The sequence below is a fragment of the Schistocerca cancellata genome, chromosome 1 (genome assembly GCF_023864275.1).
Source record: "Schistocerca cancellata isolate TAMUIC-IGC-003103 chromosome 1, iqSchCanc2.1, whole genome shotgun sequence".
Classification (NCBI taxonomy): domain Eukaryota; kingdom Metazoa; phylum Arthropoda; class Insecta; order Orthoptera; family Acrididae; genus Schistocerca; species Schistocerca cancellata.
The window spans coordinates 320,302,098-320,329,376 of NC_064626.1; the positions used below are offsets into that span (position 1 = coordinate 320,302,098).

Below are 27,279 nucleotides of genomic sequence, written 5' to 3' on the forward strand. Positions count from 1 at the left end.
TACAGACGAGGCACGTTCAACAGTAGGAATGGCCATGTACGGGAGGACGAAAATCCACACGCACTGGGGTGTCAATCCTACCAACAAAAGTTTTCTGTGAATGCTTGGACTGGTACTGTCAACGATTTCGTGATTGCACCTTACCTGATTCCTGGTGTACTGAGCGGAGTTGTGTACGAAACGCTCCTTCAACAGGGCCTTCCACAGTTCATAGAAGATGTGTCGCTGAGAATTCGTTGGCTTGTGTGGTTCCAATATTACGAGTAACCGGCACACTTTGCACTCTGTGTGAGGAACTACACTGAAATACAGTTCAGACAATGGGTTGATCACGATGGTTCTTTTCCATAGCTAGGTCGGTCTCCAAACATGACGCAAATGGACTGCTTCTAGAGGAATGAGAAGGGCCTAGTTTACCAGAATCCATTCGATACTGGCACGGACCTGGTTCGTAGAATTATGGCAGCCGTGGAAACGCCAAACTCCTCGAATTCTTGAGCATGTAAGACAGCCAGTGGTGCGTCACTGTACACACTGCCATGATTTTGAACAACATCTGCATTTTTTATGTGGTGTGCTACACACAGACATAACACACCATGACAAAAACGCACGTGTTTCGATTGAGGGGTGTTGCATTACTCCTCTTCATTGTGTGTTTTACGTTTCGATTACTGTTTATTACAGCCTTCCTTTCTGTTGTGAAAGTATTTTCACATAAACAAGGGTGGTTGCGGTAACGAACCGAATAAATCATAATTACAATATTACTCTGTAACGAGAAGCCGGAGACAGTGTGTCACTTGCACCATGAAAACGTATCCCTGAACAACCTCTAAAAGTTTGTCGGGTGAGTTCTGGTTCGCCCCGTAGAACACACGCATAACGAAAATCTGTGACAAAGTTAGTTTGAACTGAGTAAAACTGTTTCGCTCAAACAATCTGTGAAATACGTTGAAGTTACAACTTGATCAAGTTTGCGTAGTAATTAGATAGGTATCAGAGGCGGAAAGTAGTGGCTGCTCGTGCTGTTTACTGTGGAAAATTCCAGAGAGGAGTATCTCGTGTACGTTTCAAAACGTGTCTCTGCTTCCTTGTCATGAATCCGGTAGTGCTGTGTCATGTTATCATAACTGTGCTTTTTTACTGTAAAATTACTCAACATATTTTCAGTATTTCAGTAAATAAAAAATGGGCGCCAAATTTTCAATAATGTAATGAAGTACTTTTGAAGAAAGAAGGCAAAAGAAATTATTGCCACAACTATGCATTTGTTTCCTATATAGAGTAAGGAAACTGCGTATTTTCAACACGATACAAATTGTAACACTCGCATCATAAACAATAAAATAATGTGGATTACTGATAACGTCAAAGGAAAAGATGAAGACCTCGAACTAATAGTATATAATACCACTAATAGTATATTAAGCATTTATTTTGAATGACTGCAAGAACTGAAGTTGTGTGTCAGTATTTAAAGACCCGGAGTCTGAGTTCGAGGTCTTCATCTTTTATATATATATGAAAAACGTAGGCAGTGTAAGCAAAGGAAAGTAAGACAAGTAATGTGACACTTTCACTCTAAATTACTAGTATTTTACTTTTACTAACATTGCTTCTGCTAATCAAACAAACTAAATTACACTGCATCTAAAAATGGCTCTGAGCACTATGGGACTTAACATCTGAGGTCATCAGTCCCCTAGAACTTAGAACTACTTAAACCTAACTAACCTAAGGACATCACACACATCCATGACCGAGGCAGGATTCGAACCAGCGACCATAGCGGTCGCGCGGTTCCAGACTGTAGCGCCTAGAACCGCTCAGCCACTCCGGCAGGCTTACACTGCATCTGCAGAACACATATTGCAAAGCCTACCTGCAGGCGCTGGTATGCAGTGAACTCTTATTACAGTAATCCGTGCAGCCTATAACAAAATTATATGCCAGAAGAAAAGCGAGAAAGAATAATTGTGGCTAGGACTTTGCTACAGTTGCCATTCGCAGCTAGCTCCATTAAAGTAACATCCAGTATTTTGCAATAAGATCAGCATTGTTATTCACTTACCTACGGTATCTGGTTTCGTAGCTTGAATATGGAAGTATCCCATTTCTTCAAGAATTACACCAACAAACTTTTCCCAATATGGAAACGCTTTGTCCGCATAGCGCTGCTCCACGAACAACGTGGGCCAAAAACTGCCAATGAAGTTTTTAAAAATGGACATCGGAGAGTTGGAGAAGCACATGTTGGAATGGTAGCCCAACAGTCTGAAGCAAAACAAAACGATGAAACCATTAAAAAAAGCAGAAAGAACCATTCTACAACAAGTTTAACTTTCTCATATTTGAAAGCGAAGATTGAGGAAATAGGGGAAACTGGAAACAAGGGATGTCTCGAGCAGGTCTCGACATTAAGGTATCATAGGATACAGCCTGTTCAGATCAAGATAAGTTAACAGAGACAGCCCAATAAATTTTACAATTTACTCACTATTAGTTCTCCATTTTAAAGTAAATAGGCCGTCCCACTGTGAGTTTTAAATGCTATACCATTAAACTTGTTAGAGGGCTAATGATGCGCACTGTGGCTACGTGCCAGGTAAGCAAATGTTTTATGTATGCTACGCTAGACCAAATAATGCTTCAAAAATTTACTGCTGAACAAACGCAAATTTTCGAACAGTTTCTGCTCTTACAGTGGGCGCCGAATCGTTATAGAGACTCTTCATTGTATACACTACTGGCCATTAAAATTGCTACACCACGAAGATGACTTGCTACAGACGCGAAATTTAACCGACAGGAAGAAGATGCTGTAATATGCAAATGATTAGCTTTTCAGAGCATTCACACAAGGTTGGCGCCGGTGGCGACACCTACAACGTGCTGACATAGGAAGGTTTCCAACCGATTTGTCATACACAAACAGCAGTTGACCGGCTTTGTCTGGTGAAACGTTGTTGTGATGCCTTGTGTAAGGAGGAGAAATGCGTACCATCACGTATCCGACTTTGATAGCACAATATGGAATCGGTGGGTTCACGAGGGTAATACGGAACGCCGTGCTGGATCCCAACGGCCTCGTATCAGTAGCAGTCGAGATGATAGGCATCTTATCCGCATGGCTGTAACGGATCGCGCAGCCACGTCTCGATCCCTGAGTCAACAGATGGTGACGTTTGCAAGACAACAACTATCTGCACGAACAGTTCAACGACGTTTGCAGCAGCATGGACTATAAGCTCGGAGACCATGGTTGCGGTTACCCTTTACGCTGCATCACAGACAGGAGCACCTGCGATCGTGTACTCTACGACGAATCTGAGTGCACGAATGGCAAAACGTCATTTTTTCGGATGAATCCAGGTTCTGTCTACAGCATCATGATGGTCGCATCCATGTTTGGCGACATCGCGGTGAACGCACATTGGAAGCGTGTATTAGTCATCGCCATACTGGCGTATCATACGGCGTGATAGTATGGGGTGCCATTGGTTACACGTCTCGGTCACCTCTTGTTAGCATTGACGGCACTTTGAATAGTGGACGTTACATTTCAGATGTGTTACGACCCGTGGCTCTACCCTTCATTCGATCCCTGCGAAACCCTACATTTCAGCAGGATAATGCACGGCCGCATGTTGCAGGTCCTGTACGGGCCTTCCTGGATACAGAAAATGTTCGACTGCTGCCCTGGCCAGCACATTCTCCAGATCACTCGCCAATTGAAAACGTCTGGTCAATGATGGCCGAGCAACTGGCTCGTCACAATACGCCAGTCACTACTCTTGATGAACTGTGGCATCGTGTTGAAGCTGCATAGGCAGCTGTACCTGTACGCCATCCAAGCACTGTTTGATTCAATGCCCAGGCGTATCAAGGCCGTTATTACGGCCAGATGTGGTTGTTCTGGGTACTGATTTCTCAGGATCTATGCACCCAAATTGCATGAAAATGTACTCATATGTCAGTTCTAGTATAATATATTTGTCCAATGAATACCAGTTTATCATCTGCATTTCTTCTTGGTGTAGCAATTTTAATGGCCAGCAGTGTATTTTTACAAACTCCTCTTCTACTGCAGCTAATTATGAATGACCACAGCTTCGTAAGATTATCAAAACCACCCACTAAAATGCCTCTTTATATCGCTGAGGATAATATCATACAAACTAAACACTGCTAGATATGCTTATAGGAGATCGCGTTAAGACAAAAACATTAAATGTACAGAGTGATCACAAAATCCTATTATCCTCTTTGTATTACATAGATGGTATTGAATTGTTGTTTCTTGCTGTTACACGTGCTGATATACATCTTCATCATAACCGATGAGTCCACTTACACCTTGGAGGAAGGGATCATAAAGAGACGTGGACTCACGGACGACTCTATAGAGGAAAATCAAACAGATATTCAACATGTTTTCACTGTAAGGTTTAGGAAAATCTCAACCACCAAAATCAACAGTTTTACAGCGGGAGGAAAAGCGCTTTGTAACTGACTGCATAAGAGATAAGCCTCGCTCATGACGACCACCAACACTACTGGAAACGTGTTGGAGGCTGCAGCGTCTGTCGAACTTTGGCCAAAAAAGTCCATTCGTAAGCGGTCACAGGAATTGGAAGTTCCATGCTCGACATTACAAAAAACATAAAGAATGATTTGAAGTTAAAGGCATTTAAAACTTCGTTTGTGAACCAACTGAGTGAGAATGACATGCAAAAACGTTATCAGGTTTGTGGGCGAGTGCGCTATGTGTTTACAACTTTTCCTTTAAGGGAGGGAAATGCTTTTCTCGGACGAGAGTGTGATACATCGCAGTGCAAAAGTGAGAAAAATTTATTTCTGGAGAAAACCCACATTTTTACGAAGAACACAATACAGCGCATGTCATAATCTGGGATACAATGTCTGCAACCCACTTCCTAGATCTTTCTTTGAGGTGCTGTGAATCACGATACGTATCTCACCCGATTACGTGATTAGTTTATTCCACACCTACAGGGACGTGGACAGCTTTGTCCTGTATGGTTACAGCAGGATAGAACACCAGCCCATTGTGCAATTGCTGTTAGAGAATATCTCAGTAAGGTATTTCCTCGTAAATGGACTGGACGTGGTTCTGTCCATTTTCTTACAGCTTTATACTGTAGTTGACACCCGGAAGTCTTAATCTGTCACCTAGTGACAGTGCATTGTGGGAGTTCATAAAACAGGAGGGTTTTGCCACACATTACGAGACAACTGACGAACTTACGGATGCTGTTCAACGCCCATTTAACGCCGGCATACCAGCAATGTTGCGGAGAATTTCAGGTCATTCATGGAGGAGAATCATACTCTTATGAAAACGACGGTGTACACACAAACACTCTGGAATAAATTATAAAGAACAGTTACACTATCGCCAGATATCTGAAAGCATGGGTGGCGTCACAGAGACAACTGCACCGGAGCTCGACACAAGCCCATGCGCGCTGAACAGAAGATATTGACTTCGAGCACTTATTTTCAGTCACAGGCAGTTCATTCACTCCTTTCAGTTCTCCGTTATATCCAGAGTGAGAACCACCGTAATCACTTTCGCTGTCATTATACGGCACCTAAACGTACACTATTGGCCATTAAAATTGCTACACCACGAAGATGACGTACTACAGACGCGAAATTTAACCGACAGGAAGAAGATGCTGTGATATGCAAATGATTAGCTTTTCAGAGCATTCACACAAGGTTGGCGCCGGTAGCGACACCTACAACGTGCTGACATGTGGAAACTTTCCAACCGATTTGTCATATACAAACAGCAGTTGATCGGCGTTGCCTGGCGAAGCGTTGTTGTGATGCCTCGTGTAAGGAGGTACATGCGTACCATTACGTATCCGACTTTGATAAAGGTCGGATTGTAGACTATTGCGATTGCGGTTTATTGTATCGCGACATTGCTGCTCGCGTTGGTCGAGATCCAATGACTGTTAGCACAATATGGAATCGGTGGTTTCACGAGGGTAATACGGAAAGCCGTGCTGGATCCCAACGGCCTCGTATCACTAGCAATCGAGATGACAGGCATCTTATACGCATGCCTGTAACGTACCGTGCAGCCACGTCTCGATCCCTGAGTCAGTTGATGGAGACGTTTGCAAGACAACAACCATCTGCACGAACAGTTCGAAGACGTATGCAGCAGCATGGACTATCAGCTCGGAGACCATGGCTGCGGTTACCCTTAACGCTGCATCATAGACAGGAGCGCCTGCGATGGTGTACTCAACGACGAATCTAGGTGCACGAACGGAAAAACGTCATTTTTTCGGATGAATCCAGGTTCTGTTTACAGCATCATGTTGGTCGCATCCGTGTTTGGCGACATCGCGGTGTACGCACATTGGAAGCGTGTTTCGTCATCGCCATACTGGCGTATCACCCGGCGTGATGGTATGGGGTGCCATTGGTTACTGGTCTCGGTCACCTCTTGTTCGCATTGATGGCACTTTGAACAGTGGACGTTACATTTCAGATGTGTTACGACCCGTGGCTCTACCCTTCATCAAATCCCTACGAAACCCTACATTTCAGCAGGATAATACACGACCGTATGTTGCAGGTCCTGTACGGGCCTTTCTGGATACAGAAAATGTTCGACTGCTGCCCTGGCCGGCACATTCTCCAGATCTCTCACCAATTGAAAACGTCTGGTCAATGATGGCCGAGCAACTGGCTCGTCACAATACGCCAGTCACTACTCTTGATGAACTGTGATATCGTGTTGAAGCTGCATAGGCAGCTGTACCTGTACACGCCATCCAAGCTCTGTTTGACTCAATGCCCAGGCGTATCAAGGCCGTTATTACGGCCAGATGTGGTTGTTCTGGGTACTGATTTCTCAGGATCTATGCACCCAAATTGCATGAAAATGTACTCACATGTCAGTTCTAGTATAATATATTTGTCAAATGAATACCCGTTTATCATCTGCATTTCTTCTTGGTGTAGCAATTTTAATGGCCAGTAGTGTATTATTATTTTATTTATTTCATTGTCGAAAGGTATTTCTTGCTGCATGTTTTCTAGTTCAATTTTTTAAATGTGTTCGCACAACGGAATACAATCTTAGTCATTGAACTAAATTTTCCTTATTTAAATTTTTCGTAAATGTTACGTTGAACAGAACGTTCCTAAAAGCTACCCAACCTTTCGCAACAGACTATATATTCTCTATTGGATTTAATTCCAGGTAGCAAGGAAGAAGGTGTGAAGCAACGTGACCAGCAGTTTGCTGAATCTTATCGACGGAATACGAGAGTGTCCTTGGCTTGGTTCTTCGAACAAGCTCATATAGCACAGGTTTCAGCTTGTCACCCGAGAATGGGATACGGTCCTTTATTAGCATCTTTCTGATATCGTCTGTAATAGACTTAGATGTTGGAGCTTTGTTTATTTTAACGTTGCGATACAGAGTATTGTCAAGAATTAGTACAAAGTTAGGTTTTAAATTGAGAATCACGTTTTCTGTCGAAAACATTTCATAATCATGTTTGTTCACGTGGTTGTAATATCCCATTGCTTGATTTGGTTTCACATGACAAGCGCATTAGGAATAAAGTTATTTTCACTGTCCGCGTGACTTATTGTTAGGCCTTGTCCCTTTGATATCGCTTTGAGGAGACCTTGAGTTGTAATCGCACTAAGATTTACCACTAAGCGTGGTTAAGCGCTGAGAGTGAAAATTTCATTCTGGATGCCTCATAAAGTTGTCCTCTGCCGTGATCCCACATTAATACAATGCTGTTATCTATCAACATGCGGGTCAACAATAGGTGATAAAGGGACTTTGTACATGCGAGACGCTTCTTGGCATGCCTCTCGACGCCTATTTTTTTCCTCCGCGAAGAAGCTCACTTCCAACTTTCGGGATGTGTAAACAAGCAGAACATGCGCTACTGGAGCCCTGATACACCCGTAGAACATCAGCGTAGAACATCAGCGTCCCCTACTGTCACAATGTGGAACTATTTGTTGGGCACTGTCGCGAGTTGGAATAATCTGTCCAAGGTTTTTCGAAGGAAGCGGACGGGCAGTTCCAGAGGTTTCTGACTATTTCCGTATGATTCATGAGTTTTTCCTGGCAAGACTCAACGTGATGGATGTAGAATATGTATGGTTCCAACAGGACGAGTCACGGCACACACAGTGCATGTGTCAATGACTGTTTTGAGGCAACACTTCCCAGGACCCCCTATCTCTTTGAGGGGAGATCTCCACAGACTAGGATGGACGCCTAATTTAACCCCCTGAGACTATCTTTATGGGGCTACCTAAAAATCGCTTGTTTACATTGATCGACCTAGGATCCTGGTTCACCTGAAGAACAAAATTCGCCAACATACCTGTCGATATGATAGCACGAGTTGAACGAAACTTTCCAGTTCCACAAACGAAGTGTATTGAGAAAATGAACGCGATCTGCGTGACATCTTTAAAACTGTGTAAACTTGCAATTTAAATGTTGTACTTTATGTTGTGAAAAGAATATATATATGCATACATTTTAACTGAATTTTTAAACAAGAAAGTTGCTTTGCTTCCCTCGCCCCATAGAAAAAGTGCAACACTTGGGTCACCGAGAATAATGAAGTAAACACGTAAGTTCTTGTTCAGAGTAACCAGAATGACTGTGCACAAGTCACGATACCAAAAATACCGCTAGAAAAGACAGAATTACCTCTAGCCTGAACTCTATCTTACACTCACTCTGTGCTGAACGCCCTGTTGACTCCTAATATCGACTGGACGCAGTTCCCTTTGAAATGTTCGTTCGGAAACTGGTTGACACGGCTCACTGACTCACTGACAGCAGCAGTTTCTGTCAAGATTGGAAAAGGTGTTATCGACGAGATACTCGTCTCCCAGTTGCTGTTGGTTCTTAGCTATTTCCTTATACTGCGTTGCACGAATGTGGGTGGCACCAATTCAATGTAGACATGTTGGACAGTCTATGCTAATACACAAATCCGACAACACCATTTACAGTGTGTCATAGACACGCTCGAAAAGGACACCATCTTCCTGTCATCCCCCACGTGGAGCCATGTGACTGCTGATTGCATACAACCGGCTGGCACGTGGGGACTACTTCACTCCCGTACATACAGTGTCAGAGGGGTCACATGATCACCAGCTACACCATTTACGGCGCTCCACAACGACCGGTGTAACCAATATCTTGTCTGCCGAGTTCCAGATCACGTCCTCGTCAACATCTTTACAGTAATTTCCGGCTCGATAACCGCAGAATGTCCTGCAAGCTCAAGTTACTTTAGACGGCCAGAGCAGGTCATTTGAGTACATTGGGTTACTAAAATTAATGGTGATATGCAGAGGACTGAACACGCGGACTGTAAAGGACACTACTTCTGACTTTCACTGTACTTACCTGTCAGGGAAGAGAGTGGCCATATGAGATCCGATTATGGCTCCCCAGTCACCACCCTGCACATAGTACTTCTTGAACCCCAGGCGTTCCATGAGGTCTCTCATGACGACCGCCACCTGCGCCGGACCGAGACCCGGCTTTGCGGCACCCTGCGAGAAGCCGTATCCCGGCAGCGAGGGCGCCACCACCTCGAACACGAAGTTCTGCCCCTCTCGCGGCGTGGTGAGCAGCGGGATGACGGAGTAGAACTCCCGCACGGAGCCCGGCCAGCCGTGCAGCAGCAGCAGCGGCACCACCTCCACACCCTGTGGCACGCTCGTCGGCTTGACGCGCAGGAAGTGCAGCTCCAGCCCGTCCACCGTCGTCTTGAACTGCGGGAACTTGTTCAGGAACTTCTCGCGCTCGCGCCAGTTGTACTTCGTTCGCCAGAACTGAACAACCTCGTTCAGGTACTTTGAGTTGAAACCATACTGGAACCCAATACCTTCCAGTGGCGGTGTCAATGTTGTGTACGACTTCAGTCTATCGTCCAAGTCTTTCAGGACCTGAAAAATTATAACCACAGGTATGAGAGGGGTAGATATCGTGTCTGTTTTTCGGACCTGTCTGAAAGAACAGACAATTTTTGATCCAGCTGCCATTATGAATTAAGACACAAAGGAATTACAAACTTTGACTGTGAGTGGGCATTTATTAAAATCGATAGGAATAGTTAAAAATTTGTGTCGGACCAGCATTTGAACCCGAGTCTCATGCTTACTAGGCAGATGCTCTGACCAATTTTTTTTTTTTTTTTTCCATTACATTCATCATTCCAGAACGAGATTTTCACTCTGCAGCGGAGTGTGTGCTGATATGAAACTTCCTGGCAGATTAAAACTGTGTGCCGGACCGAGACTCGAACTCGGGACCTTTGCCTTTCGCGGGCAAGTGATCTACCAACTGAGCTATCCAAGCACGACTCACGCCCCGTCCTCACAGCTTTAGGAGTGCTAGTTCTGCATGGTTCGCAGGAGATCTTCTGTAAAGTTTGGAAGGTAAGAGACGAGATACTGGCAGAAGTAAAGCTGTGAGGACGAGGCGTGAGTCGTGCTAGGGTAGCTCAGTTGGTAGAGTACTTGCCCGCGAAAGGCAAGGGTCCCGAGTTCGAGTCTCGGTCCGGCACAAAGTTTTAATCCGCCAGGAAGTTTCACATTCATCATTGTTCGTTGTATTTGGTCGTAGCGGACGTCACATGACATTCGTTGAAGTTCGTTGTTCATTCCTTCACTCAGTTTTTTATTAGAGAGACCAGCCAGGTCTCTCACCGAACACGCTGGGTTACCGTGCCGGCGTCTACTAAGCCATCCGGACACAGTGGTCATCACATCTTCACGGACTACCCTAGCACGCCTCCCATCAAACCCAGATTTTATTGGTTACTATTCTGTAAATAAATATTGTTTGCATTCCTGCTTGTCTTTTTTTTATGAGCTCAAACTTGTGCAGTATTCACACTCCTGGACTTGTCATTCATTTTCTGTTCTTGGCCATGTATCAAAATTTACTCCGAAGTTGCAAGAAAAGTATACGAACCAATAGCAAATTATTTACAGCTCGTTGAGTGATTGTTCAGCTTTTTTAACATCAAGTTTATTCAGCCCTGTTCACGACCAGTGCACCACATGTGTGGTTCTAATGTGGTATTTGGCAACATGCTATACGTTAGGCTGTATGAATAGTGTATAAATCTGGATCTAGTATCTGGAAATAACGCAACTATACGAAATAAAGGGAAGTAATAGCTGCAGTCAGTAGGAAAAGTGGTTAACTGCGAAGTAAGACGTTCCAATAAAATTAATTTTTCTGCCTTAAATTTCAAAACTTAATTTACACGTAAGTAGTACAACCAGTGAAGCATACACAGTGAATTTGTTCCAGTCATAATCTATTTTGTGTACCTTTCCTTCCAAAGATATATCAGACTGGTACATTTACATCTACATCTACATCCATACTCCGCAAGCCACCTGACGGTGTGTGGCGGAGGGTACTTTGAGTACCTCTATCGGTTCTCCCTTCTATTCCGGTCTCGTATTGTTCGTGGAAAGAAAGATTGTCGGTATGCCTCTGTCTGGGCTCTAATCTCTGATTTTATCCTCATGGTTTCTTCGCCAGATATACGTAGGAGGGAGCAATATACTACTTGACTCCTCGGTGAATGTATGTTCTCGAAACTTCAACAAAAGCCCGTACCGAGCTACTGAGCGTCTCTCCTGCATAGTCTTCCACTGGAGTTTATCTATCATCTTTGTAACGCTTTCGCGATTACTAAATGATCCCGTAACGAAGCGCGCTGCTCTCAGTTGGATCTTCTCTATCTCTTCTATCAACCCTATATGGTACGGATCCTACACTGGTGAGCAATATCCAAGCAGTGGGCGAACAAGTGTACTGTAATCTACTTGCTTTGTTTTCGGATTGCATTTCCTTAGAATTCTTCCAATGAATCTCAGTCTGGCATCTGCTTTACCGACGATTAACTTTATATGATCATTCCATTTTAAATCACACCTAATGCCTACTCCCAGATAATTTATGGAATTAACTGCTCCAGTTGCTGACCTTCTGTATTGTAGCTAAATGATAAAGGATCTTTCTATGTATTCGCAGCACATTACACTTGTCTACATTGAGATTCAATTGCCATTCCCTGCACCATGCGTCAATTCGTTGCAGATCCTCCTGCATATCAGTACAATTTTCCATTGTTACAACCTCTCGATATACTACAGCATCATCCGCAAAAAACCTCAGTGAACTTCCGATGTTATCCACAAGGTTGATGGTAAAAGGAATGGTGGGGGAGAGGGAATGTTGGGTTTATGCTCACCGCATCTGCAGCACTTGATAAGCTACACATGCGTTACATGGTCGTGTCAAATGCAGAGACAGAACCATTTTAAAGCAACACGTAGCGCAGCATGCAACGAGAGCAACACGTACCTGGTCCGGGACGTTTATCTTGAAGGGCCGGATGGAGGTGTCGACGGCTTGCGGCTGTCCCTGCGCCCACCACTCTGAACGGAGCACAGGCGGCGGCGCCGTTTCGTTCAGCTTGGCCCAGAACAAGGCCACCACTATCACCAGCGACGCCACCACTATCTTACCCAGGAGGCCCATCCCTGTTGCAAGACAGCCAAAAATCATTTTCACTCACAATAAACACACAAATGTTTGATTTTTAGCCAGAGTTGGCAAGATAACTCCGATCTGGAATATAACGTCGCAGTCGCCAGGATAGCCGAGAGCGCTAACGCGCTGTTTCCTGGACTCGGGTACGGGCGCCGGCCCCGGATCGAATCCGCCCGGCGGATTAACGACGACGGCCGGTGTGCCGGCCAGCCTGGATGTGGTTTTTAGGCGGTTTTCCACATCCTGCAAGGTGAATACCGGGCTGGTCCCCACGTCCCGCCTCAATTATACGACTCGCAGACATTTGTAACACATTCATACTATTTCACGATTTACACTAGATGCAGGCAGGTGGGGTACACTAACTCTGTCCCGGGGGGTACGGGGTGGCTGCAGGAAGGGCATGCGGCCACCCCTTAAAATTAACACGCCAAATCCGGTTAACCATGGCCGTAACAGCGGGACAAGGCGCAAGCGATATATAGATAGTCATGTCTTCCAAGAATCCGATAGACTAACTGAACTATTCACGGCGGAGTGTTTCTTACCTCCTGAAATTAATATGTTATTACTAAAACGCTCCACTGTTCAACTTGGAATTCAGGCTTTGAAAATGTAAAAAAATATAGGCCAATTACTAATATGATGTTCCAGTTAAATCTTACAGTAAAATGTACTGGTTTGAAATTATGCGAAGATCAAAATAGCGGCGGCCTCCTCTTCTGCTGGGAGGAGTGCATGGTGTTCAGCTCTCAAAGCAACCTTTAAAAAAGTCAAGACGCATTAGGGAGTTGGTTTTTTTCTCATCCCAGGAAATTAATATTCTCCAGAACATCAAAACATACATATGTGCTTAACCAGTGACCATAAAACTAATTTGTCTCTGATTTCTGCTGCAAACATTGCCATAGGTTGCCCAATGAAATGCTACAGACACAGAAGCTACATTAGTTGTAACTGAAGCCATATAATAATAATAATAAATGTACAATTCTGAAGTCTGTAGCAGAAATAAAGCAATTTGTCACAAACATTTCTCTATTACGTTTTTTAGTAACATTTCTCTATTCCATTTTTAATACATCGTCCAAAATTTGGGCTCACCTGCCTGAGTAACTTCTCCACACCCTGATCTTCCGGAAGGAACTTTCTTTGCATACATAAGTGATGATCAGCTTGCTAACCACCAGATGTTTGTTGGATGAATTATATTCATCAGTCTTTTAAAGAGAGGAAGAGAAATATCGAGGGTAATTGTGATTATTTTATTGAAGTAGAAAGTAATCTTTGTAAATTAGTTCTGGAAGATAATTTGAAGAAGATGCTGTCATTAACAAAGGTGTGAACCCTGGCTTTTGGCAAATGTATTAAGACTCGTGAAAGAAGTGTTTTGTGCAACTCCTGATGACTAGTATTAAACTTAATCCAGTGCCTTCTAACATAATGTTCCCTGGAAATCCAATAAGCATATTAAAGAAAAAATTAAACAGACTGGTTGATCGCTGTAAATTGTTAACTGCTCTGACGGCCAATGCTCAACTGTAATCTAACCTAAACGCATGAGCTTTCTAATATCTTCCAGAAGCACAGCATAGTGACGGTAGAGGTTACAAATCGTAACCCATTGTTCAATGGAAATGCGTATGAAGCGAAATAACTATTTATGGAGTGTGTTTGCGATTGGGAGATCATTAAAAATAGAATTTTAGCACGACAGCCTGCGACACGTCGAAAATTGCAAGAAATGGAAAAGCATGAAATAGTTACGTACTTTTTCAAGCATGGACTTCACATTTGTACTAACAAACAAGACAGACAGGCATTACATGTATTATCTAACTATGGTCCATTTCCTAGTGACAACAATGGACCGTGCAGTGCATTATATGTTCTAAAATTACTGAAATACTTCGGTGATCGAGTAGAATTTTAACAGTATGCTGTTACAGAATTTACACAGTAGACATGCCAATTCTGTGGAATTTTCATCCCCGCCACTGAAGAAGCAGAGCTCTACTGTCATGCTAAGCACTGCTCTTAGTTTCCTTTATAAATATAAACTACCACAGCTAACAACAAAACATTCACAGGAACATTCAAACTATTCTATGATATGCACCTTCACATTAGAGAACAATACTCAATTTCAACTATGAGTGATTTTGCAACTACATACAGCATCTACAACTTTGAGATACAATTAGGAAAATGAGATGCATAGAGGCAACCACCACCACCACCACCACCACCACCACCACCACCACCACCACCACCACCACCCTCCTTGGCGTATGCTCTTTGTATAGACTAGCGCACACAACCTCGCTCTAATGCTTCCAACGCCACATCAATATTTTAGTCCAGCATACAACACAATTTCGAGGATGACAAGTCCAGACAGAAATGATCGATCAGACCTACCTCTATGTCCGATTGGGTCCTAAATTAAATAATAATTTCAGCTTGACTCATCTACGTGCCCTGTCTTAGAGATCACTCATCAGTTATTGATTAGATCCCACTTGTTAAAATTTGATTATTTATTGTATTTTACGAATGCTCCGAGGCAGTCCGTGAGCATTTAGACCAATGAAAAACAATATACTCAGTGACACCCCCACATCTACATCCCACTGTAGCCTGTCCACCATTGTGCAGATATAGAGTGCACAGCCCAACGCCAGTGATAAATATTACTAGACTGTGTGTTGGCCGAAAGAAATTCGACTTTATTTGCTCTTTTATGTATGAAAAGGAAGAATAAGTTTTTCTTGCCGTCTCGGGCCTATTCCACAGTGACTGACAGTTTTATAACTTAATTTTTTATTTTATTTATACTGGCAACTGGGCATCCCAAAATACCTTCACCCTTGTCGATGTCATTTTACCATAGCCAGTATATTATGGATTGCTGTGGTATCGTCTGATTCAGTGGACAAAGCCCCATTACTACTCTTGGTTCATCGGTGGGTAACGTTCCAAATGTCTCCATATATTTTATTACTTTCCCCTGCTTTATTATTACTTTCCTTTGTATTATCGCCGCCATAGCAAGCTTGACGAGAAGTAACCCATGCATTCAATTTCTAGAAACGTAGCCCATCATCTATACAGGAATGTTGTTACTGTATAGCTTCAAAGTAGCTAATAAGTGGGAGATTAAATCTCCTCTGCCCAATGCTGAGTACCCTGTAAGTAGCAGATATTACTTTTTCACCAATCTGCTCAAAGCACGCCACGAAATTCCAGTTTTGGTGTACACAAGTTCCCAGATATCTGTAGTGTTTCTGTGTACAGATACATCATTAATTTTTTATTGGTTCTCTACATTTCTCTCTTCAAGAGCTTGTAATTTCATTACTGTGGCACTATCTTTAACTTTTAGCGTATGCACTATGTTGTCAAGATTTCAAGAACAATTTTAGACACGTGCTCCTGTTGCAACCTGCTATTTGTATCATAAGAATGGCATCCACACATGCAAAAGTCTCTGTATGCGATCTACGAAAAGCAAAATATAGTGGTCAGAAAGGAAACTGCCAGATGAACAGGCAAATTTCAACTTTACACCGTGTGACGTGCAAATTTGACCAACACCTTGTTATGTGGCAGTGTCATTACTTGTTTTCAGGGTTTGCTTTTATAGCATTTTAGAGCTGTCAAAAAGTTTCCGTTCGAGGGTATTGCTACAGCATATTTGGCTATCCGTGCGTGACTCACGGCCAGTCACAAACTTTCATATGTCGTCAACTATGCGTCTACGACTTGTAGTCGTACATAAGTACATGCATACATGTCCAAAGGAACTTTGCATCCTAATCAGAACACAGGCACTACAATATCCTATTTATCTGCCGATAACGGGCAAGTGACTTTCAAGTACAACGTCTGAACTGTATGGGAATATACATAATGGAAGTACGAGTCCACGTCGTAGATGCATAGTTGACGACATATGGAAGTTTGGACCTAGCCGCGAGTCGTGTACGAATAGCAAAATAATTGCCGGCCGCTGTGGCCGAGCGGTTCTAGGCGCTTCAGTCCGGTACCGCGCTGCTGCTACGATCGCAGGTTCGAATCCTGCCTCGGGCACAGATGTGTGTGATGTCCTTAGGTTAGTTACGTTTAAGTAGTTCTAAGCCTAGGGGACTGATGACCTCAGATGTTAAGTCCCATGGTGCTTAGAGCCATTTGAACCATTTTTATAACGCACTCTGTAGATTTGAGAAACAAAAATATCCAGGAGCTTGATAGGAAAGTCGTCTTTCAGGCACTTGTATTGATAGGGAAGTGATCTCTCAGGCACTTGTGTCTCTGATAGTTTACTCGCAACCTTTGGACGAGCCCGTGGGCTAGTGGTAATCGTCGTGAATTCTAAACTTACGCCGGCACGGTAGCTCAGCGTGTTCGGTCAGAGGGCTGCGTGCTCTCTGTAACAAAAAAACTGAGCCAAGGAATCAACCATCAACTTGAACTTGTGACGTCCGCCCAGACCAAACGGAACGAACTATATCGAACAAAATGAAAAAAAAAATTAAAAAATGGTAAGGCGACCGCTCGCGATAAGCGGAAAATCCGCGTTAGAATCCTGGTCCGGCACAAATTTTCACTGTCGTCATTCCATTCTACAGCTGACGGTTGTCATTATTCGCAATTGCGAATACATTTGATGTATTTCATAACGGCTGTAGTCGCCACAGTGCCTGTTCCTTCGCACATGTATGCATGTCCAAAGGAACTTTCCATCATAAGCAGAATAACACAGGCACTGCAATATCGTATCACAAATATACAACTTACATCGTCCATTCATGCTTATCAAGTTCTGCATTTTTTTACTACAAACTACTTCGCACACATTACTGTTTGTACTGCTTACGCTTGTAAAACTCGGTTGTATATAGTGCGGGTAATATTCTAAAAGTTTTACTGTTATCATGAAATTGTATCAGATATATGAAAGGACTTCAAAAGCGTCATTGTGGCAGGTCAAGAAGCTTTTATTAAAGGCTGCACTGCGCTTCAAAGAAACACAGATAATGACAATATATAGCGACAATATTTTTCAACATAGTCGCCAAGTCTCTGTAAACAACAGTCGGAAGGTTCAAAAAAATAGCTCTGAGCACTATGGGACTTAACTTCGGAGGTCATCAGTCCCTTAGAACTTAGAATTACTTAAACCTAACTAAACTAAGGACATCACACACATCGATGCCAGAGGCAGCATTCGAAACTGCGACCGTAGCGGTCGCGCGGTTCCAGACTGTAGCGCCTAGAACCGCTAGGCCACTCCGGCCGGCGGTCGGTAGGTTCTATCAGGTGTTTGGTTCTCAAGGATAGAAATCCGCTCCTTGATCACGGAGCCATTCGAAAACTGCTGGAAAACCTCTTTCCCTCCAGATGTTCTTTCAGCGTGTCGAAAAGATGGAAATCGTATTCAACGTATCTTGTTCTTTATGGTGTTGTGCACCGATGCCAATACCGTAAAATACGAATCGGCATTTAATGGTTGTGCCCTTTGGCTTAAAATCTGTGTACACAACTACACAGTGTGAGAAAACTGTGGCCGTGACCACCTCTGCTAATGGCGGAGGCGAAGAGGTGTGTATATGTGCCACAGAAGCTCTCTTTGTTGCATGTGTAAAATGACGGAACCATGCCTCATCGCCCGTAATAATGCAGCTAGATAAATGATTGCCTTCCATAGAGTAATGTTCAAAGAAGTCCTGAGACGCTATAAACCTTGCGCCATTGTGTGCAGGCGACAGTGATCGCGGAACACATGGTGAGCACAATTTCAGATCTCACGGTGGAGTGGGCGCTTCCTGTTGACATGTGCATCGGCTGAAAACGTCCGCGTTAGTCACTATGTGATGGCTGCGAATCAGTTCCTCGATTGCCTGGACACTGTCGTCTGTGGTCGATATCTATGGCCTTCCTTCTCGATTAGCATCCTCCACTGCTATGAAGCACTGGTCAAATTACTAGCACGATTTCCCGACGGCTGGACGTGACAGCGCAGTATTTCACAGTGTGTCTTCAGTTTCGGAGTTTCGCCCATAAGAATCGTACTTTAACTTTGTAGTACCTTTCTTGTTCCTGTGCCATTACAGCCGCACACCGATGACCCGGTATGGGTACCGCAGCAGAACTTTGTCAGCGGGAAACATGCACTCTCTTATGACACTGCGCAATAATCTTAGCGTGGGACGACGCACGTAACTAACTTATCGAAGTCGCGTCGTAAAGACAAAGTTCGTGTATTTTCCAGGCTGTATTCTTCTTCTTCGTCTTCTTCTTCTTCTTCTTCAAGTGTTAGGAATTTACCTGTTACGTCCTCTTCTTCAATGCTTGTGTTCAAATGGTTCAAATGGCTCTGAGCGCTATGGGACTCAACATCTTAGGTCATCAGTCCCCTAGAACTTAGAACTACTTAAACCTAACTAACCTAAGGACATCACACACATCCATGCCCGAGGCAGGATTCGAACCTGCGACTGCAGCAGTCCAGCGGTTCCGGACGGCATCGCATAGAATCGCACGGCCACCGCGGCCGGCAATGCTTGTGTCTTCTGTGGTTACTATCTGAGCTCTCTCTTTCGCCGTCTACCCATTGATCCTTTCCATATTAGTCGAAAATTCGCTACTATTTTAGACATTCTGCACTGTCAGAAGAATACTACACCTGGAAAGACGACATCGATTTTGATCTGATGGCGGCATATACCACCTAGGGTATAGTAGCTATACTAATAATGGTTTCAACGTTGTCCGCCAACAGATAGTATAGTGGCATAGCAACCAGAGCGCCATCTGTGTCTATGATTTAATAAGGAATGCTTGCAGCGAGAAGGCTCAGTGTGGTGCAAATAAGGGCCTTCTTACACTCGGCCGCCAGGCGGCGCAGCCACCCACGCCATCGGAGGCGTTGCTCCTATTACACTAGGCCGCCAGCGGCGCAACAATCACATGTTGTTTAGGCTACGGTAGTTTGGCAGTTCTTGCTAGTCGAGCAGTCTGTTTTCCTCGCACTCCTTTCTGCGCACTGTTTCATTTGCTTAAGTATGTCCAGTAAACTGCAGAGTGTCACTGTGGAAATGGGTCAAGGTATAGCCACAGCAAACGGGAAAAACATGAAGCTGGAAGAAGCACTGAAAGAATACCAGAAGTTATTGGACACACAAGTGAATACCGAAGATTTCATTCGTGCAGTTGAACAACATCTCGCAATTTGGGGCACCAGTTCTGAAGCTTACAGTAATAAACAGTTAAAACTAAATGCTTGGAATGAAATTATTTGTTCACTCCTACGGATTTTGAGCAGCAGTCCTTGGTTGGAGGAATAATCTTCTGTAAGTATTTAAGCACGACTGCAAAATACTAACGTGAATTCTTTACAGACGAATGGAAAAACTGGTAGAAGACGAACTCTGAGAAGATCAGTTTGGATTCCGTAGAAATATTGGAACACGTTATGCAATACTGACCCTATGACTTATCTCAGAAAATAGGTTAAGGAAAGACAGACCTACGTTTCTAGCATTTGTAGACTTAGAGAAAGCTTTTGACAATGTTGACTGGAATACTCTCTTTCAAATTCTGAAGGTGGCAGGGATAAAATACAGGGAGCGAAAGGCTATTTACAATTTGTACAGATACCAGATGGCAGTTGTAAGAGTCGGGGGACATGAAAGCGAAGCAGTGGTTGGGAAGGGAGTGAGACAGGGATGTAGCCTCTCCCCGATGTTATTCAGTCTCTATATGAAGCAAGCAGTAAAGGAAACAAAAGAAAAATTCGTAGTAGGTATTAAAATCCAAGGAGAAGAAATAAAAACTTTGAGGTTTGCTGATGACATTGTAATTCTGTCAGAGACAGCAAAGGACCTGGAAGAGCAGTTGAACGGAATGGTCAGTGTCTTGAAAGGAAGATATAAGATGAACATCAACAAAAGCCAAACGGGGATAATGGAATGTAGTCGAATTAAATCGGGTGATGCTGAGGGAATTAGATTAGGAAATGAGACACTTAAAGTAGTAAAGGAGTTTTGCTATTTGGGGAGCAAAATAACTGATGATGGTCAAAGTACAGAGGATATAAAATGTAGACTGGCAATGGCAAGGAAAGAGTTTCTGAAGAAGATAAATTTGTTAACAACGAGTATTGATTTAAGTGTTAGGAAGTCGTTTCTGAAAGTATTTGTATGGAGTGTAGCCATGTATGGAAGTGAAACATGCACGATAAATAGTTTGGACAAGAAGCGAATAGAAGCTTTCGAAATGTGGTGCTACAGAGTAATGCTGAAGATTATATGGGTAGATCACGTAGCTAATGAGGAGGTATTGAATAGGAATGGGGGAGATGAGGAGTTTGTTGCACAACTTGACTAGAAGAAGGGATCTGTTGGTAGAACATGTTCTGAGGCATCAAGGGATCACCAATTTAGTACTGGAGGGCAGCGTGGAGGGTAAAAATCATAGAGGGAGACCAAGAGATGAATGCACTAAGCAGATTCAGAAAGATGTAGGTTGCAGTAGGTACTGGGTGATGAAGAAGCTTGTACAGGATAGAGTAGCATGGAGAGCTGCATCAAACCAGTCTCAGGACTGAAGACCACAACAGCAACAATAAGCAGAATTTAGACATTCGTAGGTAATTAAAAAATCTTGTTGTCTAAATATAGTTCATCAAAAAGAGTATAATACAACCCTTTAGATTGTCTTAGCGATAGCATAGAGTGTACATGTATCTTCCTCTCCCTTCGCCTTCTCCTTTTCATTAAAAGTGCTAGGAGGAGCATGTATGTATAGTAGTTGTCCGACATGTTCCCTGGTCACTAGAGCACAGCGATCTGACGACGTGGTGGCAGGACTGGCTGCGCCGCCTGGCAACACTGTGTAGTAGGCCCCGTTTGACACAATGCCCCGCCATGACTCTATGCCACCAGTGTCGCCAACGTAGTGGCGGGACAAGGCAGCCAGTTTCTGGCGGCGCCACTGGCTGCCCTAGTCTAATAGGCTCCGTAACAATCTATTCCCAGTGACAAGCAGCGCCACTGGTGACGTGGGGGCTGTGCCGCATGGCGGCCTAATGTAATATGGGCCTAAGTGCAGCAAGCTGGCAACCATGCCGCGGAGACGCACTCTTGCTTCCCACAGCCACTGAGCAAGTTTGAACGAAGTCCAATTGTGGCCTTCCGAGTGTCAGGGTAGTCATTTCGGAGAACTACCACTCAAGTTGGATGTGCTGCGTCACGTAAACTTTGACACATGTAGACGAGGTTTTGGACGTTGACACAGCACAGACGCCCGCCAGGACCGTCATACTGTAAGGGCAGCGGTGATACAGGACAGATAAGAGGGTTTGTGAGCCCAGACGTGTCAACAAGAACTGTTCCAGACCAGTTATTAGCAGTGGGAATATGGGCGCGCACACACACACACACACACACACACACACACACACACACACACATCCAGCCCATCTTCCACTCACGCCACAGTATCGACGTGCACAGCTAGACTGGTGCCTTCAAAGGATCACTCGGAGTGGCGCGCCTTGGTCTTCAGCGAAGAAAACAGATGCGGCCTGCACGGAAGTGATGGCCGTTCACGTGAACGACGTAGACCGTGTGAGCACTGTCTCGAGTGCTTTCGTCTAAGACACACGGCCCCCACCACGCCATATGGTCTGTAGTGCGATAAGCTACGACTCTCATTCACCTTTGGTGCTTTTGAAGGGGACGCTCATCAACGCTCGGTACGTGCAGAACGTTGCTAGGCCCTTTCCTTTGCCGTTCGCGCAAACAGAAAGATGATTTGTTGTTCCAACAGGCAATGGTCGCCCACACACTGCCCGTAAAACTCATCGTGATATGGAAGACGTGCAGCAACTTTCTTGGCCACCACGATCTCTGGACTTGTCTCCATTCGAGCACGTGTGGGGTACGATGGGACGAGAAGTGACTTTTGCGTATCGTCGACCAACAAATCTTACAAAACTACGTGAACAGATCGAGTGGGCGTTGCATAACGTTTCCTATGACAATATTCGCCGTCTGTACGATCGACTGGATGCCAGATTCAACGCCTGCTTTGCAGCCTGTCGAGGCTACATCACGTACTAATACGGGTGTTGCAGCATGCGTGGATACCTGGTGCTCAGAACCGCTTGTGCTGTTGGTCAGTAAATATAATCATTTCACGTTCACCGTAAGCACTGTTCCAGCAATAAATCTCGAGTTCATTGGAAACCTCTAAAAGCGTGCACTAATCTTTTTCCAGTAATGTATTTTCATTTATTTTTGTGACATGTCCTCGCCACATATTCCTGTACTACATCTGTTCATTTGTGCTTTTAAGTCCCAGTTCCTGTCTGGTTGTTCTACTCGTTATACAAAAGCTGACAGTTGCTTGATCATGTTAGAAATCTCATTTTCCCAACTAGCGTTGTTCCTCCATTTCCAGCTGTTATTATCCAACTCACTGCAATAAAGTATAGATATATTATCACCGTCGTTTTGTAGAACTTTGTGAGGCTTTATTTCCTTGCCTTTTTGTTCACTGTTCCGAACATGACACCGTTAATATAAGTGAATCTTACTTTTTTTTTTTAGTACGGTGTTTCCCAAGAATTTGAATATATTGACTTTCGCTGTTTTATAATCGTTTAACACAATTTTGTTTCGAACCGGATTTGAGCTTTGAAAGCCTTGACTTTTGTTGTTTTTTGTCGAGGTTTTTAAGTTACAGTTCTCGGCAATAACATTTAATTTATAAAGAGTGTTTTGATGGATGACCTCACTGTCATCTATAAGAAGTTGGTGATCAATAAAGAGTGTTGTCATTAGCTAATTTCTCTGGTGAAAATTACGTTTGTAAAACTGTCAGTACAGAAACAGAACAATATAATATAATGTTTTTTTCCAATTGTGAAGCAGATTATAAACGAATATTTGCATTAGAAATTCTGCATCGAATGCACTGCTTTGACTTGAGTGCTGCGGTTCCGAATCTTAATCTCACTTCGGGTTACCGCTGCCCTGCACAGCGCCTAACTGGCTATAGCATGAGAAACTAAAGTCACGTTCGCGAGGCACGCTTCATAGACAGCCGGCTACGCATTTGTGAATAGTACCTGCGCGAATACTACTAAAACGAGACATTCCTGCGCGTATCCGGAACCAGCTGGTGGTCGCTTCCGCACATTTCCGTCGTTACTATACGAGTCGTGGCAGTTCTTCGTTTCTCGTAGTTTTGTCAATAACTCTGCACTCAGAAGTTCAGCAGTAATATCCGAAATGTTAACAGTTGAAGAAGATCCAATTCCGTCTTCGAAAAGATGGAAGTTGATGCTCACGTATTGCGGACAAGGTGGCACTTGTTCGTGATAAAGACACTGATTTGTGTGTTCGTATTGGATTCATGATATGTTGAAAACGCTTTCAAATATATACCTTCAGTTCTTCACACGGTGTAAAACATTCGGTGAACCACAGCCTTGAAAGTTGGGCTGGAAAAGCAGTAGCGGTAACAAAAGGTAAGTCGATATTTCATAGTGTCTTCAAGGAATACCTCCGTTAGGATAAAAAAATATTGCACTGTGTGCAGTAACTGAGTTTTTTTTTATTACCTACAGACGTCTCATAGCACCACCTGAAGCGAAATTCTGTCTAATCTCGTGCGTGAGACTTCCGACCATTCGAAGCACTCAAAGGAAGAGAACTGATAAAAATGGCACCGGACGAAACAAATAGCTGCGCTGCTTCTGTAAGTCCTGTGCAGTGAAATTGCTGCCTATCCCATAGCAGTGACTATGACACTGCGTGGCTACTACAACGGTGCTTCGCCTATAGTCTAGCACTGTCGGACAAGAGCGCCGAAGCTGGAAAATCGCCAGCGCTATGCTGCTCAGTGACGACCATGGGGTTTGTACAGGCTGCCAATCAGTACGCCTTGTGCGAAACCTTAATCCTTCGACGGCGGCAACGATGCGGCACGTTAACTGCATTGTCATGGAAAAACATCGATTCGTGACTGTCTTTTAGTGTGTCTTTCGAATTACGAACACGTTCTCCGTAAGTAATGATGTTCAAAGAAAGACGTATGGTCGAGTAGTTTTTAGGCCCTACTCGGAACAAATTCTTTTAACCTTGTGGAACGCCAGTCGTTGCGTGCAGAACTCGGCCGATTTCGTGGCGGTACTTAAGGGCATACAACTACAGGGTGGGTGACCTGCTTGTGAGCTTCGACGTTACTGTCTATCTTAATAAAAGTGCCCTTTCGAGACTCATCTGCACTCCTGGCGCGTCTGAACATGCACTTTTTAACACCTGCTTCAAGTGCAAAAATGGCTCTGAGCACTATGGACTTAACAGCTGACGCCATCAGTCACCTAGACCTTAGAACTACTTAAACCTAACTAACCTAAGGACATCACACACATCCATACCCGAGGCAGGATTCGAACCTGCGACCGTAGCGGTCGCGCCGTTCCGGACTGAAGCGCCTAGAACCGCTCGGCCACTCCGGCCGGCGCTTCAAGTGCAACCGGAAATTTTATTAACAAATAGATGGAGTCGCCATGGGATCCGCCCTGGTCCCTGAGATTGAAAATCTATACATGGCACACTTCCCACTGCCTGCCTAAAACACAAGCACTTATTCTGCTACGTCGCGACACATTTTGCGAAGTTGGAGCGTGGCAGATACTCCGAATCAGTTTCTGCATTACATAAACATCATCCATCAAAACATGACATCCACTATGGAAATGGGCGCAGCGAAGTCCAGATTAGAAGTACGTTTAAGGAAAGAAGATGCAATAAACCAGAAAGAGGCGGAAGGAGACCAAGAGATTCAGGGACGTTCTCGGCCTACACCGCGAAGCTGTTTGACAAACGCGATCTCGAAACCGTCTTCAGATCTCCACCGAAGACGACAGATATCCTTGGCTATGCGGAAGACCCACCATGGGAAATTGTCATTCATGTGAATGTGGACGTCAATACGTCGAGCAGAGGCTGCGATGTATCTCTAAACACTGCGAAGAACACATCAGGTGTGTACGTCTGTGCACACAGATAAATGAACGAGTTCAGGGCACACCCTAAATGAACATAATTCGATTTTGAGAACACACGTTCCTACGACAACAAGCGGCCATTGTTAAAGCATATTAAAGGAGTCTATAGAAATTGGTAGCCACTAGAATTTTGCCAATAGGGATGAAGGTTATCAAGTAAGATTGGCTTGCACTCCCACATAGCAGCTATACGCCGAGAACGCGTCCATATGGCTAGAAAGCAAGAAGGCTGCTCATTGCCTACGCAGAAATTCTAAAGCAGCCTTGTACCCTTCCCTGCCTCCCTCAGGATCACCATAGATCACACAAGACCCTGTCACATCCATAATATCTCGACACTTCGTCAAAAGATGATTATTATACCCAGCGCCGGCTTTAGGGTGGGGCGACCCGGGCGGTCGCCCAGGGCGCCGGGGCCCAAGGGGCGCCACATACTAAACGCATGTAAAAAAAAAAATTACAATTTACAATCACCCATTTCGCGAAACTAAAATATTATGTTGCTCTTATTTGAAAACATATAGACAAACAGGTTTCGAACAAGCTATTGTAACAGCAATTGAACTGGCTTCGGATCTTGATACGCAGCCATTATTTAAACCACAAATGCGATTAAGACGTTTTAAACGCAGGCCGGGTGAAGAGGCTGTTGATGATCAAATAACTGACCCAAAAAAGAAGTTTAAAGTAGAGTTTTTCAATGCACTGTTTGACACCGTGCACATATCCATGAAAGAAAGATTTGAACAGATGCAAGAATTTTCTGCGACGTGGAGTTTCTTGTTTGACATTAAAAAAAACAAAATAAAGAAGAACTAATACAATGCTGTTCTAAAGTTAACTGTCAACATGAAGTCAGATATTGATGGAAATTTGCTGTGCGACGAAATTTTAGGCCTGCAACACTATCTCGAAGACAGCCAGGCAACGCCTATTGAAGCCTTAAACTTCATAAAAAGGCATACTCTTCAAGAGTTATATCCCAACATCTGGATAACGTTACGTATTTTGCTAACAATACCAGTGACTGTCGCAAGCGGCGAACGCAGTTTTTCCAAACTGAAGTTGATAAAAACGTACTTGCGGTCTACAATGTCTCAAACAAGACTAACCAGTTTGGCCTCACTGTCCATTGAAAATGAAGTTGCAGAAAACCTGGACTTTGCTAATCTGATCAGAGACTTTGCCGACAGAAAAGCGAGAAAAGTAAAATTTTAGTTGTTTATAATTGTTTTTCATTAGGCGTAATATGTTTTGTGTTCAGATGACTGACAGAAAATATAGGTATATGGCTTACAGTTATATTAAATTCAATAAAAATATGGTACCCAATTCAAAATTAGTGTTTTTTCGTTATACATATTACCTCCTATATATAAAAATCAATTGTTGCGTGTTAGTCTCACCAAAACAAAGAAATGGTTTGACCAATTTGAATAATTTTTGTTTTGTTTGTTTTAGTGCAGGGGTGCTTCAGAAAAGAAAAGAAATATTTGGGATATACGAGCCTGTTTCAACCACATTTTACGCATCTTTTCTTTGTTTGGAACACACAAAAACAATTTTCTGG

General features: G+C 43.7%; 1 protein-coding gene across 1 annotated transcript in view; it reads right to left on the bottom strand.

The window, feature by feature from the left end:
• Positions 1-27,279, bottom strand: part of LOC126173109 (juvenile hormone epoxide hydrolase 1-like) — a 41,895-nt gene that overhangs the window by 9,436 nt on the left and 5,180 nt on the right. Inside the window, exons 2-4 of the mRNA XM_049920931.1 lie at positions 12,437-12,615; positions 9,452-9,996; positions 2,075-2,277 (exon numbers count right to left, since the gene is read on the bottom strand). Of these exons, the coding sequence (XP_049776888.1) occupies positions 2,075-2,277; positions 9,452-9,996; positions 12,437-12,613 (925 nt within the window). The 5' untranslated portion in view covers positions 12,614-12,615. The remainder of the gene's footprint in view (positions 1-2,074; positions 2,278-9,451; positions 9,997-12,436; positions 12,616-27,279) is intronic.